The sequence below is a fragment of the Notothenia coriiceps genome, unplaced genomic scaffold (genome assembly GCF_000735185.1).
Source record: "Notothenia coriiceps isolate Sejong01 unplaced genomic scaffold, NC01 NC01_scaffold00037246, whole genome shotgun sequence".
Lineage (NCBI taxonomy): Eukaryota > Metazoa > Chordata > Actinopteri > Perciformes > Nototheniidae > Notothenia > Notothenia coriiceps.
In genome coordinates, this window is record NW_011369947.1 from 1,408,979 (window position 1) to 1,431,953 (window position 22,975).

The 22,975-nt window shown below is 39.7% G+C and overlaps 1 protein-coding gene across 4 annotated transcripts; it reads right to left on the reverse strand.

The window, feature by feature from the left end:
• Nucleotides 1-534: 534 nt before the first annotated feature.
• On the reverse strand, nt 535-22,735 carry map3k20a (mitogen-activated protein kinase kinase kinase 20a). Of its 4 annotated transcripts, XM_010794527.1 has the most exons (21): nt 22,552-22,735; nt 21,858-22,094; nt 20,953-21,142; nt 18,769-18,856; nt 15,070-15,171; nt 14,793-14,858; nt 14,646-14,674; nt 13,913-14,050; nt 12,115-12,201; nt 11,622-11,696; nt 11,425-11,531; nt 8,387-8,522; nt 5,055-5,099; nt 4,941-4,971; nt 4,710-4,849; nt 4,552-4,614; nt 4,387-4,476; nt 2,225-2,341; nt 2,017-2,091; nt 1,758-1,908; nt 535-1,589 (listed from the first exon to the last, which is right to left on the reverse strand). In XM_010794527.1, exons 3-21 carry the CDS (start codon nt 21,109-21,111, stop codon nt 868-870), a joined length of 2,421 nt encoding a protein of 806 aa, XP_010792829.1. In that variant the 5' UTR covers nt 21,112-21,142; nt 21,858-22,094; nt 22,552-22,735; the 3' UTR covers nt 535-867. The 4 variants fall into 4 exon arrangements, with proteins under 4 accessions (XP_010792829.1, XP_010792828.1, XP_010792831.1 ...); XM_010794526.1 differs by lacking the exon at nt 21,858-22,094; XM_010794529.1 differs by lacking the exons at nt 21,858-22,094; nt 22,552-22,735 and adding an exon at nt 21,745-21,849.
• Nucleotides 22,736-22,975: the final 240 nt, after the last annotated feature.

Below are 22,975 nucleotides of genomic sequence, written 5' to 3' on the forward strand. Positions count from 1 at the left end.
CTAAAGAGTGACAACGAAAACGAGAGTAGACAAAACGAGGTAACATAAAGAGCAGGAAGTGGGAATGATTGAAGCCTGAACATAAGAGCAAGGCTGGGGTGGGGCACCAGACTTCACACTTTTGGCTCTGTAATGTACTTTTACTTTTTACCATGGCCCGAATATATGTTAATATGTGATATGGTTTAAGTACACCATATACTTTAGTTTGTTTCCATATTAATACCACCATTAATGTATTTTATGTTTTAGTCTGGTGGTGTATGTTCATAAACACAATAGGCCTCACTTGCTCCAATACTTATCACATACAACCACTATCACCTTTGCCCTGTAATTTTGTTTGTAATGCTCATATGTACTTCTGTACTGCTGCAACATCCGAGTTTCCCACTTGGGATCAATAAGGGCGTTGCCTTATTTTATTTATCATATGTATATCATGTTTTATTTCTGCACCAAAAATAAAAAAGAGACACACAACGGGGGCAACTCAGAGGTTATGGATTTGAAGAAATTAACATTTATCATGGGTAAGGGTGTCAAAACATTTAATTCAATTACATCAGATAAACTGGGCTGTTAAATATAAAATTGAAAATATGCATCCACCACACTGGGTGCCATCTGCTATATATTAAAAGGTGGGAAGTGAAGTGAATTGTCGTATTTAAAACAAATCATTAATCATTCAAATCAACCTGCCAGTTTTTAAAAAACAAAACCGTATGTTTATACATATATACATCATAGGCATCAGTGGGATTCTCTTATAACAAGCAGTTCATTTGTGAGTATATAAGCAGACATCATTTATATGTAAAACCTTTTTATGTTAAGAAGGTGTCAGTTCATGTGTGCCACACATTAGGTTCTCCCTCCAGCACCACCCCCTCCCCTACCCCCCCTTCTCTGTCGACCTCTGACTTGTTTATTCTCCTGACGTGGTAATCTTTTCTGTCGCTCCACTTTGATCCACCCTCCATCGCTGGCTTTGGCCCCCTCTTTCTCCTCACTGGGGTTTCCTGTCACAGACGATATACCTGGTATCATGGAGGGGCGGTTCTGTGGTGTGAAGCTGTAACTGTTGGACCGTGGCCTCCCTGGTTGTCGTGAGGTTTTGCTGGTTTTATTATGAATATAGTTATCTCTTGTATTGGTCCATGCATGGCCCCTACCCTGCCCCCCTCCCACAGTTAATGTGTTGCCAAAATAGCGGTTTCTGCGGTAGTCGTGCACCACTCCAGCACTGCGTGGCCGCTCTCGGTCCCTCTCTGAGGCGCTCTCTGACGTAGTGCTGGACGGGCTGCTGCCCTTTGACCCCAGATGGAGCGAGGAGAGTTTGGCTGACAGGCTGGTGGTTGGCGAAGAGCTGCGTGAGTCAATCCAAGGAGATCCACGGGCCCGGTTTGGAGAGCGTCGCACAGCTGCAGCATAAGAAAACCCCTGGCTTTCATGTGCAGACAGGAACTGAGGCAGAGTGCTGGCTTCAGAGCCAGTGAAGACATTCAGAGCAGAAGTCTTTTTCAGATTTTTCTCTGTCATCAACTGCCTCTGCCTTACATTATACATCCACGTGGGATCGATATCTAAAAAGTAAAGTAAACCATTGATTTAAAAAAAAAAATATTCCATGTCTTACAATTTTCACTAACTTTTGATATTGTAAAGTATAGTATAGAGCAACAATGTTTATTTTTCCAGCAGTGAAATCAGTTGTCTTGCCAGGTCTTTAGAGCTGTAAATATAACAATTACCAGGGTTAGACTTATCCGTAGGGGTCAAGTCGATGTTAGCTGATGTTGTTTGTATGACCAGCTCCACAGTCTTGATCTCGTCTTGTCCACCACTGGGACTCCACACCACTGGACAGCTGTGTCTGGTCGACTTTGGTGACATGACATCATTCTGACGTCAAAAGAGAACGAGAATACAGGGATATTTAATGTAAAAGTGTGCACACTCGCATTTTCAAATTCATATTTTAAATGGCTATTGACTCACATGCTTACTCACCTCATAATTAACTGTGTAATCCACTTTCTGGTTGTGCTGTATTCCAACGATCCATTTGTCCATCACAAAAGGTGGCTGCAATACATTGGCATTAGTTAAAAAAAATCTGCTTATGGCAACTACAATACCCCTTTAGATATAATGCAACCAGTTAAGCCAGAAACATAGACACCATTCAGCATTTAATAAAACTGGCTTCTGACGACACCTTAGTCATCCGAAGGGTTTCCACATCCTTCCGGTTGGCATTAAAGATGACATCTTTGATGTAGGTCACTGCAACGTCATCTCCATCAAGCTCCATGTAGATTTTCCATTTGCAATCCTTGAAAGAAAAAAAAAGTGGTGAGATATGTCTGGTCTCACTCTGAGACATCACCTGATCGTATGGAAAAGTTTACAATTGAAGTGTTCTGTGTGAAAAACTTGGATACTCTTGTATATAAACCAAGAGCACAACCTAGAGGTAGTTCAATGGTAGTGGCATGTTACTAGCCACAAAGCCTCATATTGTGGGGGGAGGACAGAATTTATAATATATTATAAATAAATTGAAGGGGACACAAATCAAGAAATTATATAAAAAACAATTAGTATGCAATATTTAAAGCATTCTGAAACACCTTATTTAAAGAATACATAAAGATTCAATTCCGTTTTTTATAAATAAATTGCATCTGGTCCAGAAAAGATAAATGACCTTGGTTACAATATATAAAGCATTGTGAAAACACCTTATTTAGAGAACTGATTTTAATAGAATAGACTCAGTATACTTATGCCTCAACATTGCAGAAAATATTTTTCACATTTCATAAAATTATTATTGCTATTGCTACTAACAAATGACAGTAGATAATATTTGATGAAAACATTGTGAATTCCTTGTCATGTTATTATTCCTGGTGGGATCCATAATTCATTTCTCAGGATATAAGGGGGAAGGTTTTTTCTCATGACTTGCTGCATGCGGCATACATCAAATCCTCCCTAGGAGGCTTGAAATCTGAACAATTCCCCAGGCCTCCTCTCCTGCATACTGAATGCTGACGAAGCAGTAATGAATTTGGCAATCCCCAAAAGCCGGCCACGAAGCCACAGGTCAGCGCTTAACCACGAAGGGTTCATGGCACAGGCCAATCCATTGTGTAGTGATCACAGAGAAAGACATCAGAGGAGTGGCACTAACACACTCGTCTGAGGAGCCTTCGCCCTCTCCTGCATCGTCCCCAGAGGCTGGAAACGACTCAAAGGCGAAACTCCGGCAAGCCGCTGGCTCAGAAACACACCAGTGGCCCCGCGCTGGCCCGGTGTCTGCACTGGACGCTCGCACCGGGGCTCCCAGGTCCATGCTAGTCTAATCACTCCAGCAGAAACAATGTGTGGTAATGATGCCTAGGACCCGAGTGCGTCTAATGACAACTCATACATAATTCAGCACCTTTCACTTGGCTGCACGGTGATATCCTCATTAGTAGGGGACCCTCAGTGGCTGTCAGATGGTGGCCGCACAATTGCAGGCCCTCATTTTGTCTTTGAGAAGTGCAGCTGCTTCCATGACATCGCCAGCAAAGAGGGGCGAGGAAAAAAAATGCAGTGCGGGTTTGTTTTATTTAGTGCAAAAAACCTTCCAGTTTGTAAAAACAAGGCTGACACGGAACCTGACACCAGGCAGGGGAAAATAATTAGCTCTCATTTTCTCAGCCTCCTGTTTCCTTCTCCCTGCTGTGTTTTCTACCCACTAAACCACCACATGTCAGAAGAAATGGGAGGCAATTAGCAGGCTCGTTTCAGCCCTGCCGAACACACTGAAAGAGGACTATTTATGATGGGACAATGAACAGCTGAAAGATTAAATAACGTTTGCCTTTTAAAAAGAAAATGACTTCTGGCTAAATGGGCTATTTTTGATTAAATTCAAACAGCAAGTGAAGAGCCACCCTTTCTCCACAGTTTGAGACCCTAACAAAGGGCTGCGAGCAAGTCGAGGTGGATGTGCTACAAGGCTGAGAATGAAATGTTTATTCATCTGGTTTTATGCATGTCTAGTGATGCCTTCAATGGTCAGTGTAACAGCCATCATCATGAATCCTCAACGACAAACAGCTTCAGTACAAGGGAGCTGCTTCAATCATGGCAAAGACATTATCTGTACATCCATTTACAGATGAACAATTATTACTAAACGTGTCGAAGATTATAATAATTAATAATCAAAGTAGATACAACATTTATTGGGATTTTCCCTAAATGGTTTGTTTGTCCTTTACAGAGCAAAACATGAACTAAATCTGATGCTCTCATCTGCAGAATATGGTGATGTATTTATTTTGTGTGTGCGTACATGCGTGTAATTCACTACAAACTTACAGAATTCCTTGTTCCTGGTTTCCAGTGGTATCCAAACACCAGCTCCAGATTTACAGCTTTACTCGTCTCCACTTCCTTTTCCAGTGTATCCTGGGAAAAAAGGGGGATATGCATAAAAAGTTGCACAGAAAACTCCACCTTAAGATAAGGACGAAGCTTATATACCTTGAAAAGAGGTGGGAAGTGGACGAACCCCATGTAATCATTTGTTAGCTTTTCAATTTCTCCCTGCCAAAGAAAAAAGAGAGAATCACTTTATTTCAAAATATCAATGAGCCTAGATTAAATAAATAACAGTCGTTAGTGGTGGATAACTGCCTTACCTTAAGGTGCATGACATGACCTTTGGACTTGACCCCCATGTCCCGCATGTCGTTTTCTGTGAGCAACAGCAACATCTTTCCAGTGATGTGATTTTCTTTAAACAGGTCGGCATACAGCTGCATGCCACATGGATCCTCCCCTGAGGTGGAAAAAGGAAACAGCCAATGATCAAACAAATAAAGAGTGAGAAGATGTGAAAGTTGGATTAAAGAAAAAGTAAATAAACAAACCGGCGCCAAATATTTGCTGCATCCAGAAATACTGAAGGAATACAATGGATATATATTAGTTTTAATAGTCCTACTGAAAATATAAAGCTATGAGATAAATACAAAGATACTTACCACATGCTCCTCTGTCCATGTGTAGATGTCAAGGGTGGGCAGCAGCTGCATAAAAACAAAAGACAAATAGAAATAACAGAAACAGAATATGGATGGATGCAGGCAGTTTGAAATGTGTGTATTCATGACGGACATGTTTTAAAGTAAAAATCACACGACTTAAGTAAATGTTATTGAAATGGAAAATAGGCATGTTTACCATGTCTGCAAAGCCATTACTTTTCCGGTTATTGTGCTGTGCGATTAAGAAGATTTGCCTCTAATGGTCTATATCAAACCGAAATGTCCATCTGACTGATCTAACGTGATCTTTTTGAATGATAAATCATTTATTGCTCATTAAATGTAATCAGGCAGAAACTTGCCAGCCAAAATAAAGATTTCATCATTGTGATCATAAGACTGGTGTGTAATGACAGAAATAATGCAATGGAAAATTGAAGGAAAGACGACTAAATGAATGAGTAATCTCCCATTCACTGTCTTCTTCCCACGACATCTGATAACAGCTCAGATTACGAGCTGAATGCCGGTCTCAATAGACAGTCGCTGCCATACATTTCAGTGCAGCCCGCCGCCTCATAAAGCCTCTCAGCCCTGCAGCGTTTTCCGCCTCCTCTAGTGCTGCGGTTCGGAAGTAAACAGATTCAGAAACACTCTGCCGCTGCCAAAGTCTCATTGGAGGGACTTAACATCACTTTTCAAGCAGCATATTGTATTTCACAAATGTGCTGCCACGCTTCTTTCTCAAAGAACTATCTCAAATTCAAAATGGGAAGCACAGTTTTTGTGTTGACGATATGTGTGTGCAATCTGCAGGGGAAGAAAAAGACTTTGAGTTGGGTTTGGTTCACACAATTCTGCCCCCATGTGGACTAAGTGGATGATGGGTAACCAGACCATGAAAACAGGGTGTTAAAAGTGGTATGAAGTTAATATGACTAGAAAAAGCTCAACATAAAAGAGTCATGAAGCAATATACTTTAGAGCTTTTTTAAATCGTAGCAGCCATGATCTGTTCTGTCATCTAACATAAAAGGTTTGATAATAACAATGCAACATCATCCTCATGAAACAGATGGACAGAGAGTTTAAAGAAACAGATTTATTGACAAACAGTGAAGGATGTAGGAAACAAAGTCACATCAAAAAGCTGCTGATTATATGATTTAAAGTGTGGAGGCAAAATATTAGTGAAGTGTCTGGATTTCACACAGGGAAATGTTAATATTGCTAAGAGTCTATGTTAAATGTTATGTCTTCTGGTCTAGTGTGGATAGAGTACAGACAATGTTTGAATAGGAATATTAGCTCATGGCAGGAAGCTAACAAGCAACAACACAGGAATACAGAGGATTACATCCTCATGAGACTGACTGATGATAACAAGCAAAGGGGACAATTTAATGGGCTATGCTCAAGGAAGCATGTCCTTCCCCCAGATGAAGCCTAATACCTTACTGAACAATAATGCTAATTTACTGTAAAGGCAGGACTTGAGGCTTACATTCAGTTACAACGAATAGTGTTATGCTGTATGTAAATTGTATCAATAAAACGTAATGTTTCTATTAAAATGTTTACATTGAATACAGAATCAGAATCAGAATACCTTTATTAGTCCCACAGAGGGAGAATTTGCATAATTGAAACATTGCTTCCTTATTTTTTAGGCCTAGAAAGAAGCCTGTCTGGAAAAGTAAAAAAGTAAAATAAGGTATGAAGCTGACAGTCTCACAGCAACGTCCCTCTCCTGCTGTTTTGAACCTGGGTCAGTCATTGGAAAAAACATGTGCTTTCTCATTCTGGTAAGAGACTGCGTCTCAACAACTGCACTCCACCACATCCAGAACAAATTGGCCAATCTTAATGTCAGCAAAATGTCACTTCATCATAAAAGCCTGGCCTTCTCTAAGCAACTGGCTCACGTGGCTCTTTCTTCACAGCATGGCGCTACACATCCGGTACATTAGGCATATGGTAAATGACATCAATAATATCCATAGGAGGAGGGCGACAAATATATTCTATAATATCTTTCTGTGCAGCATTAAGCGATTTCCACGACTACAACGTGAACAAAGCAGAAGAAATAGCAAGCCAAGATATGTTTCCTGGCGTTGCTTATTGAAATGATGGAATTCATCATGACTTAACAAGCAATTCATTACAAATAGTGCTTCCACAACACTAATAATGGATTAAAGGAGATTACAGTTTTGGACAGATGCAGCTGTGGCAACACGTTTGGAGAGGTTCATTCACTGTCGTCAGACCAAGTGAAGCGTCCCATCCCCAGAGTCATGTTGATTTTGTGTCCTTCTCTGACACTGCTCGACACGGAGGAGTTCTGCCTGGCCTGCATGTTGACCTGCATGCCCGAGTGCAGGACAGGCCGGCCAAAGTCCAAGGAAAACATGTCCTCAAAGCCTTTCATCATGGAGTGCAGATTCACCTCCTCGTTACCGGAGGATGTGATCTGACATGACATCTGTGCACTGTTTGATTCCTCCGTCTTAGACTCATAGAACGACTTAGCGCTTATCTTTTTTCCCACAGGTAAGAAGAGCTGAGAGCCAGAGACAAGTGGACAGAGGAGGGACACAGGGGTGACAGAACAGAAAGAGAGAATAGAAATGAAAAGGAAGTAAGTAATCAGTTTCAAACCAAAAAATAAGACTTAACAAGAAAAGTGGACAATTGTAGACCCAACCCAAGAAGAAAACTTGATAGTGAAGGAAAGTTATTAAGGAATCGAAAAAGGGGAGAATAGAAAAAGAAAGAAATACAGGAAATGATTTCAGTGTTCTTGATTTAAAGATGTTTAAAGTATCTACACTGTGCACTACTGTGGCATTCAGTGATATGATTTTGACAAAACAACAACATTGTGTTTACAAATACACAAAGTGCAAACAAGGTAAACAAGAATACAAGCTGTGGGGTTTTTGCGTGCATCTGATGCAATGCACGGAAACAAAGGCAAACAGCAATGCTATGAACTGCAGTTCTACGATTCTCACAGTTCATTATAAAATCTATGGTGACATGCAGCATTCACTCCACTCATAATGCATATGTAACCATGCACCATCTACACGGAGTACGGCCAATAACACACACTAATCATAATGTGCTTTTCCATTCATTTGTGATTCCACACTTTTTGTTTTCATATTATTGATTTCTTTGAGTCTCCCAGAGGAGTATCAGGTGAACTGTGTGACTCTCCAACGGTATTGAAACGCAGATGTGAACGTCAGTGTGAACGTGCTGCTGTGACCACAAAGTGAAGGTGGATGAAGGTGAAGAGGAGATAAGGAGGAACTCACCGGGCTGTTGGACTGTTCGATGAGTTTGCGTTCCCACATCTTCAGACGGCGCTCCCGCTCCTTCAGCTCCTGCTCTTTGGTGCTCAGGTCTCTCTCCAGCTTCTTCAGTCTCTCAAGTGTAGCTTCAATCTCAAACCTGCCGTATTCAATAACAGAACAATGTCAACAATTCACCAAATATGAGCTCAAGCACACACCAGGATAGAGAAGAATAGAGACTACTTTTTTCAATCAATATAATTATGAAACGGAAAGAGAGAAGTACACATTTTGCAAGTTGCGTCAGTTTTTATATAAGTTATATAAGAAAGAGTGTACTATACAAAAAACCATATGATAGAATATAGAAGTCCTCATACATAGTCAGAGTTGAGTTTCCCTGATGATGATTTTTATGCCATCAATATCATCTGCCAAGATAATTCACTTTTTTTTTTAAATGCTGTTTAAATTGCTGGTGCAAATTCACTACAGAAATGTACTTCTGTTTATGTTTTGATTTGTGCCTTTTGAGTAGGTTAAATAGGCTGCAACTGCATTTCGTGGAGCAATCCAGTGGTGCAAATAACAATAAATGATATTTGTATCATTGATACATTCAAAGCCTTCACATTCTTTATAGCTGCATCATTCCCTCAAATGTAAATATAAGATTTCTTTGGAAAGTTTGGGATTTCCACCAGAAGTTAAAATGAAGTAATGTGGGTTTGAACAATGTTTGGCTGCACAGAAGTTGTTTGTAATATCAATGGTAAGTCACTGGTAAGAAGTTAAGAAGTCTAAGGCTGTTGGATTTGTTTACAAAAAGAAAATATTTAATGATCACCATTCTTACTCACAAAACAACCCAGTGTAAAGAAAAGAGGAGTAAACAGAGAATTAAGCCGTGGCATAAACCAACTCTACATTTAAAACTGAAAACAACACCATTGATTCGTTGCATTCAGAAGGCTATTCGTTTTTGTCTGAAGCCTTGAATGGAGGGACAGGGCAATGCCTCGTGTTTTCTTCATGTGGGGGGGGGTTTGTTTGGCCCAGCAGGGGGGGCTGCACAGTGGGTCGTGGAAAGCCATGCTGAGCTTCAGCCCAACAAAAGCTAAGTTCTCACACTTTCTGTTCATAAACACATGCAGCCCAGGCAGGAAAGCCCATCCTGACTCCACCCGGCCCTCCGGCCCCCCCACCCAAACGCTTCCCACTTCAAACAATTCCCACTCTTGCTCAACTTCCCAAAGCATTTGTTCTCCTGCCGCCCACTTTCCTCACAACATTTTTGGCATTTCCCATGAACACTGAAGAATTAACTTTTCAAAAACCTTCTTATCCTACTGGAAATGACAGCTCTGGAATCAGCTCCTGAGAGGCAGGTTTTGATGATATTAAATAATGTGACTCAAACATTTATCTCTTATCCAAATCATTAGATCACACTATACAGGAATTAATGTACTTGCTGTTTATATCTGTTAGACATAGCAACCATTGAATTGTATCAGCTGCTTTGACAGCACACTCTCAGAGCTAGTGCTTGACCTTTGATCTGTCGGTGTACAGTGCAGTCTGTCAGTGCCAGGACTCTGAGTCTGACACAAACCACTGACTGTGAGGGTAAATTGTGATTCTTACTGTTACTGTGAAGGTGTTTAGGTCTGCAATAAGAGCAGCTTAACAGTAAGTGTGTATTTTCAAATGCACAGACATTCCCGGCAGCCTCAGCGTTACTTTTTGTTTGGAGCTAATCAGCTAATTTTAGCCTGGTAAACATTAAACCTCCAATGTGTATCACTGTGAGCATGTTAGCATATTTATCAAGGCTCAAAGCACTGCAGTGCATAAGTGCAGTATCTTCGTACTGCTAGCCTAGCTGTAGACATTTAGTGTGCATATTAAATTACATGTCACTTGTTAGACGCTTTTATCCAAAGGGACTTACATACTCAATACTGTGGACAATCCCCACAGGAGCAATTTGGGGTGAAGTGTCTTGCCCAGGGACACAACGACATGCTGACTGCAGTGGGGTTTGAACCCCCTGATCTCAACACCAAGGCTCTACCCACTGCGCCACACGCCATATTCCCTATGATAGCTTTTCTATCAGTGTTGGAAGAATTTCTTAACACATGTCTCACTTAATTATTGCAGCTGGTCGAAGTGGTACTTTTTAGCTTCAGCAACAAAAAGGAATCATAATGTATCAGTTGATTTATATTCTTATAATGAAGTACCTTTGAAGTATACTTATGTGTATTATTTGAGTAAATATACTTAGTTAGATTCCACCACTGATTCCTATACTATATGGATTTGAGCCAAGCACTTTAAACTGACAGATATTGTTTAATTTAAAACACAATATTGCTGTGTAATGCAAATCAGATCGCAACTCTCTAAGGTCAACAGATCATCTCTCCATCCGTTTTGGTGAAGCTACTTCCTGCTCTGATCCCCTACAAGCCTCCCCTTCCACTTTCTGCACGCTAAGCTTATAGTATCCAACCTCTTGAGCAACTACAACATCTTCTTTCTGTGCCACATATTCTCAGTGTCTGTTTTCCAGCAGTGAGAGTCACTCCAACCTGCTCCACCTGCAGATGGCTGCTTGGACATGCTGCCGCCGGCTCAACTTCTGAGGAAAAACCTCGGAGCACAGACAAGCCCCGCAGAGAGGCAGACAGAGAATAAAGTAACAGCTGAGACTCAGGCTGTGCTGCACATCACCAAACCTCCAGCTGCTCATACAACCCAATTAAACACTTCTACTTGAAAAAGATGGTGATTATTTTTAGGGCCTTATGGGTAAAGAGAGGAAGTATATCCAGATGGATGATTCTTTGGAGGTTTTCATGCCTTTATGTAGTTATCAGTGTAATTATTAAAGATCTATATGCACAATCTCAAGTCCTTTTTTGTATTTCACGGCCCCCATCAGCTACATTTCCACATCATTCACTAGAGTTGCACATTTCCTTAGGCTGAGGCAGTATATTGGTGAAAAAGGAGAGTTATAAATACATTTACTGGGCTGATCACATTACCTCCATTCAGCCTTGTTGTGAAGGAAAGAGTTGCACTGTTGAGGAAGTTGGATGTCATTAGACATGGACTCCAAAGTAGAGAGGATCTGCTTGAACATTGGCCTTTCCTGAATCAACACACAAACATTTGCTCAGTATGATTCAGATGGAAACATACATGAGTTGTTAATTGCCATGTTTCTCAGCGGATCACTCACTTTTGGCTCTGTTGCCCAGCAGTCCTTCATGAGCTCTGCAAAGCTGGAAGGACAGCCACTGGGGATGGTTAGCCTCTGAAACACACATAGTATGAAGATGAGCTGACTTTAAGGAATATGTGGACATTTTGGAACATTTGCTTATTCAGCTTCTTGCTAAGAATCAAAGCAAAGACAAATCAACCATCCAACCCATCTTCTCAACTAGCTCTTAAAATTGCCAAAATGTTGAACAATTTCCCCGACAAGATATTTCACACTTTTAGACCCCATGCACAGACAAATGGTCTGAATGGTCTGAATGCAGCTACAATGATGTAAACAGCAGCTATTCCTCTCTTTACTGTGTATACCATAAACATAGCATAACCGACTGATGAACCAAAATATTGATTCATTGTGAAGAAAGATTTATTTGTCTGGACCAAAATGATTTTCCACTTCCAAGAGACAATACTATTTTTGGTATATACAACCGTAATCACACACATACCTCATGCTTCTCCACAACGAGCCAGGCCACTTGTAATCCTTCCAGGCCTTTGAAAGGTATTTCACGGGTGAGCATTTCCCAAAGCACCTGCCACAGAAGTGAAGAGCCAAGGTCAACTATCAGGAGAACTTATAAAATGATACCAGTATTTGAATGCTTTTTCAACAAACACAACATCATCTTTTCTTCTGTTTTCCCCACTGGGTTGGTTTTCTTACAGGAAAAAAGTCTAAATAGATAAATATGGCTGGTGGCGTGTTTTTTTGTTTTTATAGCATGTGTAAACAAATATTAGGAAAAACACTTTTCTGTTTTTCTTAGGGGCCAAATGCAACATACAAAATAGACAAATAAAACAATTTTATATTTTGACAACGATTAAAGGCTGCCATGATTTGTGGCTCCCTTGATAATTCAGGTGCTTCTCAGTTGGTATTCAGCAGTGTCAGAAATAACAACCTGCGTCAACATCTTTAAAGAATTAGATCATGAAAAGGTGAAGGAGAGACGTTTTCCAAACACCCAGGGGCTCTACTGTACATGTGCTCCGTATTTCTGCGTTTGCCAGCTGCCTCCTATTACATGTATGTATTCTATAGAAATAAGCTCATGAAAAAACGGCATATTGCCGTAAATCTGAAATCTGATAAACACTGTTTAAAAAAGTAAAATCCTACCAACTGTTTATATGACATAAAAAAAATGTTGTTAATTCATTACGATTTATATCAGTAATTGACTCTTGTATAATAAGGACGGCAGTTCTTTAGCACATTAAAAGTGGGGTAGGTAATTTTGGAGAAACCGGCTCGAGTGCGCTAGAATTTGAAAATACACAACCGGAAAAAATCTAAATTACATACCCCACTTTCAAGTTTAACTCTTTGCCATGACATTTCTTTCATAAGTCTTTAGACAGCCACTTTATAAGAGTTTCAAGAAGCACAAAGGCACTGAAAGTTTCTAAGGCAAAGCAATGCAAAGGTCAAAATAACTTCTGTTATCAACAGAAGGAATGCAGAAATGAAAATATAAGTGGAGCTGGTGGACTGGCAGCTGTTTTTAAGGCATGGGTGATTTGGCATGAGTGACGTGCAATTTCTACGTTTGCGTTGAAGAAAGAAATACAAATCATTATTCTCTGTATATTTTTCTTTTAGAATCTCAAAAAGCTCTACAAAAATGTACAAAGTTACTACATGTTGAAAAAAAGAGAGTGGCAGAAAAAGTAAATATGCTTTTGACCGAAGGCATGTTTAATCATTTCAACTGCTGTCCCCAAATACAAATAAAAAACCGAAATGGTTGATATTTGATTAATTAACTCACTTGTTTGTACATTCATTCTGTGATTTGCTATTATGAGGAAATTTTTATCTGAATTTAGTGGCAGAAATCAACCAGTATGCACCAAAAAGAAATAACCTTAAGAACTGTCCAAACTTATCTTAGTCGAAATATTCTTCATCAAATGTTAATCTCAGGAACTGAATAAAGAAGTTAAAGGTGTTTTTTTATTAACTAACGGGGCTAGTACTACATTAAAACTGCTTGTTGAATAACAGACTTCAACTGGGTTTGCCTAAATAGATAGAACCTTTGAAACTCGATTTTAAACTCGTAACACATAGGAATATTTTAAAACTACTCTTAACTATGAGAACTTAGAAAGCTGCCCTTAACACTTTACATCAGTCAAATTGTTGCTGGCTGGTAACAATGTGCATAAAATTGCTCTTTAGAATGAAAAAGTTGTATCATAGTTAAGAGAAAACTGCTTTCCCCTCTTGTCACTCACCACACCGTAGGAGAAAGTGTCACAGGTCTCGGACACAGGCAGACTCTGGATCACCTCCGGAGCCATCCAGGGGAACGTGCCCACTAAGGACATGTGTGTTGTGTGGGTCAGGAACTTGGATGCCCCGAAATCACAGATCTGAAGAGACCAAAACAGAATTGAAATTGCAACATCGCAATTAAATCAAAATGTTTATTATAGTTTATCCATAGAACAGTGTTATTATTATGCACTCATAGGCGCTAGGCTGTAATAATCTGCAAGTGTGCATCTGGTGGTGATGATGGTGATTGAAAATACTACAAATGCTGGACGTACTGTACTGTAATCACTTCATTAGGGCCTGGACTCAATTGATATTTCTGTCTCTGTCTTTTGGCACACTATGCTAGTGTTTGAGTTCAGAATATGGCCCTATGGTACATCATATACATACAGAAGTGTTTCAAAATCTAATTATATTTTGTGATGAGTTTATTTAGCCCCTATGGTTAAACACATCATTTAATGATGTAAGTGGTTTCTGGGACATGCTAGGTTAGTTACTGCCCTCTTGTGTCCACACGCTGTAGGTACAAAACAGACCACTATTTCATGGTCATATTCTTTAAAAAAAAACTGAATTAAAAGTTGAAATATTCAGCTGAAAAACACTTAATACGGGCTAGCTTATTGTGCAGCAAAATGTATCTAACATTAGCTTTCCAGTGTATAGGCTAATATGAAATCTTACTTTTAGAACCATGTCTCCTGCCACAACCACTGAAAGAGAAAATAGGTTTTAAAAGTCAGTCAATAAAGTATGTATTCAATTTAAACTAAATATAGCATTCATGTTTATACAAACGAATATGTTTTGGACACACAAAAAACCCATTACCATTCCTGGACTTCAGGTCTCTGTGGATCACCTTTACGGGGGCCTCTGAATGTAAATAGTGCATTCCTAAAACAAGAAAATAAAGAGAACATTTTAAGAGGACGATCAACAGAAACTTAAAGTCGTACATTTCATAGATAAACTGCCCTCTTTTAGTACAAATCATGCAAAAAGAAAGGTCTTCAAATCATTTCTGAACACAAAAACATAGTTCTTGGTACATTTTTAAGCTGTCATTTCCTAATATAATCAAGAAATGGTGTCACATTTACAGTACCTCTGGCAATCTCTGCAGCCCATGTCATGATCTGCCCCATGTCCATGTGCTCACTCTCAGCGCTGGACAGGTAATCGTACAGCGACCCACCACTCGCATACTCTGTGGAGAAACGTGAACATGTTTAAGTTTGAACAGTTTGTGACGGTGAAATATCTTACAGGTACTTTACTGTTCTCTTGAGGTGTGACATTGTACAAATGAGTGCAGAATGTGGGAGCATTATGAGAAAACAATTGCAATTTGAAATTCAGCCAAACGACTCCTGGATGCCAGCTGACAGTGTCTTGTTTACAGATTGCTCCTGTCACTGACTGTCACTGTGGATTTGGTTCAATTTATCACTGCTGAAACTGAACACTATGAGCCGCTCTGCTACCTAAGGAGCCCAAATGTTATCAGCTTAAACACAAATCAATAGTCTTTCTTCTTAGATTTGTTTCTAATGCAGAGCAAAAGGTGCACTTTTTTAGTGTTCTCGACAACAATGTTTGCACAATTCCCCTACGAAAACTGTCTAAAATGTAGAGATTAAGATTTGATCATAAGGAAAAATAAGTGGAACAAGCAAATAATTTTTTTTTTAATCCATCAAAGAGATTCTATGAGGTAAAGTACCTGAATCAAGATAAACAACCACTATCATACCAGCCAAACCAACAGGAAATCCCTGTTTGTGCAGGATAACCCAATCATATACAAACATAGAGTGTAAACATGCAAAGTCGCCAAGACAGAATTACAATTAACAATCATAAAATGCACCAATGTTTTTATTATTATTGGTCAAGACTGCACCTTTTTTAATTTGCATTGCATCAAAAGCTGGCTGAAATGAAAACTAGCTCACTGTACTTCACCTCTGCTTCTGCATTTGGCACTTAAACACAATCATCCACATTTCACAAATAACATAAATACCTGTGGCTCTGTTGTAAACCGCACCTTGTTTATACTCTAACACTTCGAAGAGAATTGGCCTCATGTCATCGGGACTTTTAATCAAATCGTATGGAACAACCAACAGCCTTGCAGGATATCCAATGTCCCTTTACCCCAAAACAATAACTAAGCTTAATTCATTCTGTTTATGAGGCTGCTTAGTGACAGCAAATATATTTGTACTCATGCAGGTTAAGAGTCAGAAAGGTTTCTCAGATATGTTGTAAAGAAGAAGCAGCCCAGCCTGATGCTGTTATCAACAGATAGAGGAGCTTTATAACGGAGCTGATGAATGTTGACATGGCATAGTCAGGATAGCCATAAACATTTGTTCCTGTATCTAGCTGCTAATTAAATTCTGCTTTGATAAATAGAGACACCAACCAACAGACCTTTCTCTTTCACAGCTGCAAAATACTACAGTGGCTACTGAGGTTTTCAATTGTAGTTATCACAACTTTCATTTAACTGATAATAATTTCAGTTTGTTATACTGTTTTCTCAGGAAAACAGCAACAAGGTACGTTTTGCCTGACATTTAATTACAAGTTCATACACTAGGAGATTTTATCTTCTGCTCTCGAAAAATCGGTTTGGTTGTGTTGGCTCACAGCAAAGGAAAATGCATCAAACACTCTGTACATACAGTATCTGAAGAGACAGCAGGTAAGTTACCTGGCTTTTGCCTAAAAGTTAAAGCAGATAAAGAGGATATTCAGATACAGGAAATAGAGCGTGTGAACCTCAGATGGGAAACTCTTGAGAGAAAGCAGTTGCAAAACGTTGCTACACTATTTCACAAGGTGATGTTTCATAATTCAGTAATGCAGCATTTCAGTCTTCCACCACTCAATAAGGATATGACTGTATGCATGGTGGAAGGAAGGAGGTTAAGGAAATTACTTGCTGTGATTTTAGTCTTGCCAACATGATGTGTCACACAGGAAAACATTTCAGTGTGTGTGTTGTGGGGAAAATGTAAATCCTTATGTAAGTAATGGAAGAACTAATGGCCTAACTTGAATGAAACTGGGAAATATGGTTTAGCATGGGCCAAGCAGGAGCCAAGGCATTTTGAGCTGATCAGCATCACAAGAAGGATTTATAAAAACAATTTTATATTCACATTTTACTCTTACAAATAGCTCAAATCAAACAGATGAAGCCATGTTTAAAGAAAAGAGAGTTTGTGTAATTTGTACCGTATTATACAAATGTTTGTTCTTACAGAGTTTGAATGAATTTAGTATAAGATTCTGTAATTATGTAATGTAAAAATGCCCCTGTTTGTTATGCTCTCTTATTTATCGGTTTCTTTGACGAGCAGAACAAGGACATATTTTATGAGTTGAAGCTTCGCTGTGGGATGTGTTTATTGTCCACATGATGAAAGGAGGCGATAATCTCTGCTCAGGATGTGAGTGAGGGCTACAAAGACTTTCACTAGCAGTGTGTTCAACTATTCCTGAAAGTAGAAGAATATTTGTGGACAAGACAATAAAATGATATGACCTGTGGGGATTAACAAGGTTTCCAAACAATCCCTGAATGTCACACCCCTCGAATTATGGCACTGTCAAACAGGAGGGGTATTTTGTTCTTCCACAAGAGGCTCAGAAGTTCAGCCTTTGATGTAGAGTCAGTAAACATGTTAAGAGCCGATAAAACAAGCTTCCTACGTGTAGGCTTGGCTATCTATAATACACTGCTGCTCTGACGTTTCTAAGAGGAGTTTTTTTTTTTTCAAAGAGAAGGAACTCTTTTAATTTGTGCAACATCAAATTCAATCTCAATCACATATAGTGCTAAAATAATTGATTAATTGACAGATAACATAAAATGATTTGCGGTTCTGAGACGTTGGCATTTGCTGATTCAAATAATTGTGAAATAAATCTTTCTGCTTTTGGACGGACAAACTAGAAATTTGGTAACTTAGGTTCTGGACATTGTGATAGACATTTAGCCAGTAATGTAATGTATTATATGTTTTTGAAGCCAATATCTCCTTTGTCAGACAGTTGACAGTAAAGAGGCAGGCAGTAAATAAGGAGAGAGAGAGAGAGGGGAGGACCTGAAAAAAGGCATACGCCTCAGTAAAGTTATTGACAGATTCATTATAATCATCAAAAAATTGGTAACTGGTGGTTGCAAACCTTATTACATATACTATATGCTGACTGTGAGGTCAATTATCTTTAATTTGGGTCATCATCAGTAAAGCAAACATCATATCAACACTTATAGGCAAAACTGCAAAAAAGGCAAATTAGGAAACTCTGCAAAAGACAAAAATATAAGAAACAAAATTGGTGGTCTGAGATTCAAATGTGGAGGTGTATCGATACAAGAGAAACATCTAAATTAATGATTTTACACTACAAAACACATGGAACAGCAGAAGAAAGAGTTTAAATACAATAACATTTAAATGACTTGTCCATAGTATAAAGAAAGTTTGTGCAGAGGCATTGAGGGCCTCTTGCTACATGAGCTTTCTCAGCCAACCTAAACAAACAAAACAAACAGGGGCCCACAACTAATGTATCAATGTGTGCACTTCCTGAACCCTCTGGCATTCACTAATGCTTCCATAGAAACCTCTGCAGCAATCAGCAGTGAGCAAACTGCAACTGATGCAAACAGATTCAGTTGCTGTGTTTTCCATCATGATGTATCTCCATTGTACATTTATTGAGACTGCCTATATTTATGACAAAGTAAACAAAAAAGTTTATGAGTTTAAACAAATCTTACCAGTGACGATTCCATAGTTTGGAGCCTCAACAATTGCACCATAAAACTGGATGATGTTACGGTGGCTGAGCACACTGAGGATTTCCGCCTAAACAATAAAGACACAAGTGGGAAACATCACTGAAACTGGTTCATGTTTATGGAGGTAGCAAAACAAATGTCTAAACATTATTATGTCAGTGTCTAAAAAACTAGAGTCTGCAGTAACATTATGCTACTGGCCAGTGGTGCTTTGAGCTAAATGCTAATGTCAGCATGCTAACAGGGTTATCATTACCATGCTAACATGCTGATGGTAAATGAGGTGTCATTTTACCATGTTTCCAATACAAGCTTAGGCGGTTAGCATTTTGTAACTAGACTTCAGTCTGTTGTGATAGTTATCAGTTTACATGTATTTAGTCATAAAACGTTTTGGATAAAGTGACATTTGGAAATGGTATGTGCGCTGGATGGTTAAAGGATTGGCTTAATAAACAGGACATGATGGTTTGTATCACATTTCACTGACAATCAATCCAAACGTTTTTGATAAACCTACATTCATGTCAACTTCATAATGATGCTAGAGCAGGGGTTGGCAACCTTTTTGATATGAAGTGCCATTTAAAAAAAAAATTGTTATCAGCGTGCCAACGATCGAGAATTATCAACGGGGCGGTGTGGCTTGTGCATGTGTGTTTGTGGATGGTAGAGCGACAGTGAGAGAACGTGTGTACTGTATGTTTCTGGAAGTGAAACGAGGAAGCAGAAAAACAGAGGTCTGTGATGTATTTTGTGAAACAGAAGAACAGCTAAATAAATGCAACGGCCTCCCAAGAAGAGCTCGCCTCTCTCCAGTCATTTAAGCTAAAGTGGGTTATTGAACCTGGCTTGTTGCTTCTGCCCTCCTCGACTACGGTCTGGGAGCCGACAGGAAAGTTCAACACACAGATGGCCAGTCCGCCCCTTTGTAGCATATTATTTCGATGAGAGATGAGCAGATCGCCACTGGGCCTTCAACTAAATACACAGCCACGCAAAAACTGCGGCATTTGTACAGCTCCTTATGGGTACTGCAATTAGCTTAGTGCTTTCCTCCGTGGTGAAACGATCAGCACTGCACCACGGAGCCCCTCCTCCAATACACACGAACACGCACATGACCAATGAGGGCACGAGATAAGTTTGTGCACAGATAGACAGGCAGGTAGGCCATCCAGTTATTTTAGCTGGGCCGGCTAAAATGATTGGATGTGCTTTTTACAGCGCTACGGCTTCCACAGATGAATTTTTTTATGTATTTATTGTCAAAGCATTTAATATATTCATTGCTATCGGGATGTTAAGAGCATTCCATGGAATATAACAAAAAGTGTTTCTGAAATAAATTACATACCCCACCTTTAATGTAAAGGTTCATGCTCTGGGAACTGTGAATATATGCAGCAAATGACATAGAAGTCTATACAATAGGTGTACCTCATGATAGCGCTGAAGAGAAAGTAATGTATTCACCCACTTTCTATTAATGTCTGTACATGTGTATGATGGACATGCATGACATATTTTACTTAATTAGACCAGTGAACCGACAGACAGACAAGCCATCCATAGAGCCGTGCCACTATCACGTGAATATAAAAGTGTATATAAATATGTTTTAATACAACATACTGGCCCGGAAATAAACTATTCCTAGAAGGAAGAGAAACCTGACAAAACCAATTCATTTAATTGTAGCCAAACACTGTAATTAAATGAAAGAATTGGTTGAATGTGAAAAGATTACACTATTATTTTCACTGAACAATCATCTCTCCAACACTTGAGTGAAGTTGAATGGATATCTGTGATCTTTTACAATTTCATAAAAGAAACCATGAATCACTTTCTGAACAGCCTATCACACATGTAATACAATTTCTGTGAAAAGATTTCAAAGATAATTCTTTTTTTTTGTCTGTAAGACAATGAGCCTGAGCTTTCAAAGTGATCTCAAGAACAGTCCCTGCTGTAATTGGGCCAAACACTTTCTTTCATTTGGCAATACTGTTTCTTTCGTGGAGAGGGGGTGTATAATGACCATGAGTGATGGGTATAGAAGTCACCACATCCCTCTAAATGGGGTAGCAATTAAAATGATTACTACACTGACAATTAAAAAGTGTATGTATGAAAAGCCCAGGCAATTATGACTCCTACCTCGTTTTCAATCTTGAGCAGTTTCTTCACCGCCACCTCTTTGTCCTGGGAGATCCACCTGGATCGGTACACACTCCCGAAGCTGCCGCCGCCACAGTTCTCGTAGAAGAGGATGTCATCGAACTTGATTTGCACGAAGGAGGCGCTTGGAGACAACATCTCATAATGACACTAAGCACCAACTCTGCTTCTGAGGAAGGAAGGAAGTCTGGTTCACTGAATGGTAAAACAAACTCACTCCTGTCTCCTGCTGTGCAAGACGCTTCAAAGAGTGGCTTCACTCTGGAACAACCCATTAGAGAGAGTGACTGCAGGTGAGATGAGACTGACCCTCTCCTTTCTCTGCTCCACACACACTCTTCATCATCAGTACCAGTAAGCAATGAGCTCAGGGTCCAGGCTCTGCTTGTATAAGGCTGATGGCATGCCTGGTATGCTGTGATCATGCAGACCAAAGTCACACACTATTCCAGCACGGTCTACTGTGTTTGGTACAAATAAGGCCACAAGCAGAGGGATCAAAACAAATGGACAATCTCTGACTGTTTCAAGACAAAAACAGAGTAAACCTCATGTTCTCTAAGGCCATACACGCGGTATTTATATAAACCGGGGTTAGAAACATAATGCTTCCAAACTGGAGTCCACACAGATTGATTATCATATCCTTTTGTCCGGCCGTAAGAGCATAAAAGCATATTGTAAGAGACATAACTCCATCATTACAGGAAATTGTAGCTCTTGTATTGTTCATATGTTTCCTATTTCAAGCAGAGCAATTAGGGCTGTTACCTGGGTCTTCATTGGGATTGCAATCCAGCCCAGCGGGAAATGCCTCCATTGTCACAAAGGGGGGCCATTGCTCTCTGCTCATTTACTTGTATGCATGCTATACTTAGCCTCACAGCAATCTGCTCAGTGGACCGGCCCACGGTATTGTCCGTCCACTCCAGAAGCCAGGGTTACTGGGATATGGTAGCACTCCTGTGCTCCTTCCTGCCAGTTCTCACTTAATAGCAAACACTGCAACAATAAAGGCCTGATAGCCATATGTCAAACCACAGGAAGTCACTGTAATCAAAACTAAATGAAAAATAAATCACACAAAGCTGGCAGATAGTACCTGTCAACGCCTGTTTCACCTACAAAATCAGCAACGGGGTGATATTTAATCACAGATGCATCCACATATGACAATCTTAAATAATAATCAATTATACACTGCATAGTGAGACTGATCATGCTCTTAGATTATTGCGAAATCCTGCATGACACTTTTTTTATAAAGGCAAAAAGGTAGCCTAGAGGAAACATTTCACAAAATTGCTAACAAAAAGAATTTACTCTATGACTAATAAGGAGAAGTGAAAATGCGTGCAGTAGCTGTCACTAGTATTATTATTAGTATGAGTACTTTTAGGAGCCTTGAGTAAACACAGATGTATGATGATTAACACTCAACAGCCTAAAAGTAAAACTGCACAACATTCACGTGTATGCTTACAGTACATTATGAACTAGTCTACTATGACTCACTGTCCCTTCTCACAAGCTACCATGCTAATACTGTATAACTTCACTCAGTGTAAACATACATACCGACATTAAGTGTGAAGCGTCTTCAGAGCAGCTCGTCGTCGGTGCACTTTATAAACAATCAGTAGGAAAGTGAAAAGTTAGGAGTTCCGGGAAATCTCATGTGACGTTTTTCTGAAGCCTCCTCTCACTGCGCGGTGTTTGTTGCACAACTTCTACCAGCTACAGACTGGAAAATACATGTTTTACAGTCCAGATCCTGAGGACAACAGCTCCACCCGCCGGAACAAAGTGAGAGGACTCCGAGCTCACACCATGTTGTTGTTATTCTTCACTGTCCCGGGACGGTGGTGCTCCATCTGTGGACCGCGGACCCATTGGAGTTCCCCTTCCTTAACCTTTGTGTTGTGTTCTAAAGCTGTTACCGTTCATGGTTTTCGCGGGTCGATTTTGACCCATGATTTATCTCAGTCCAAAACACTCAAAA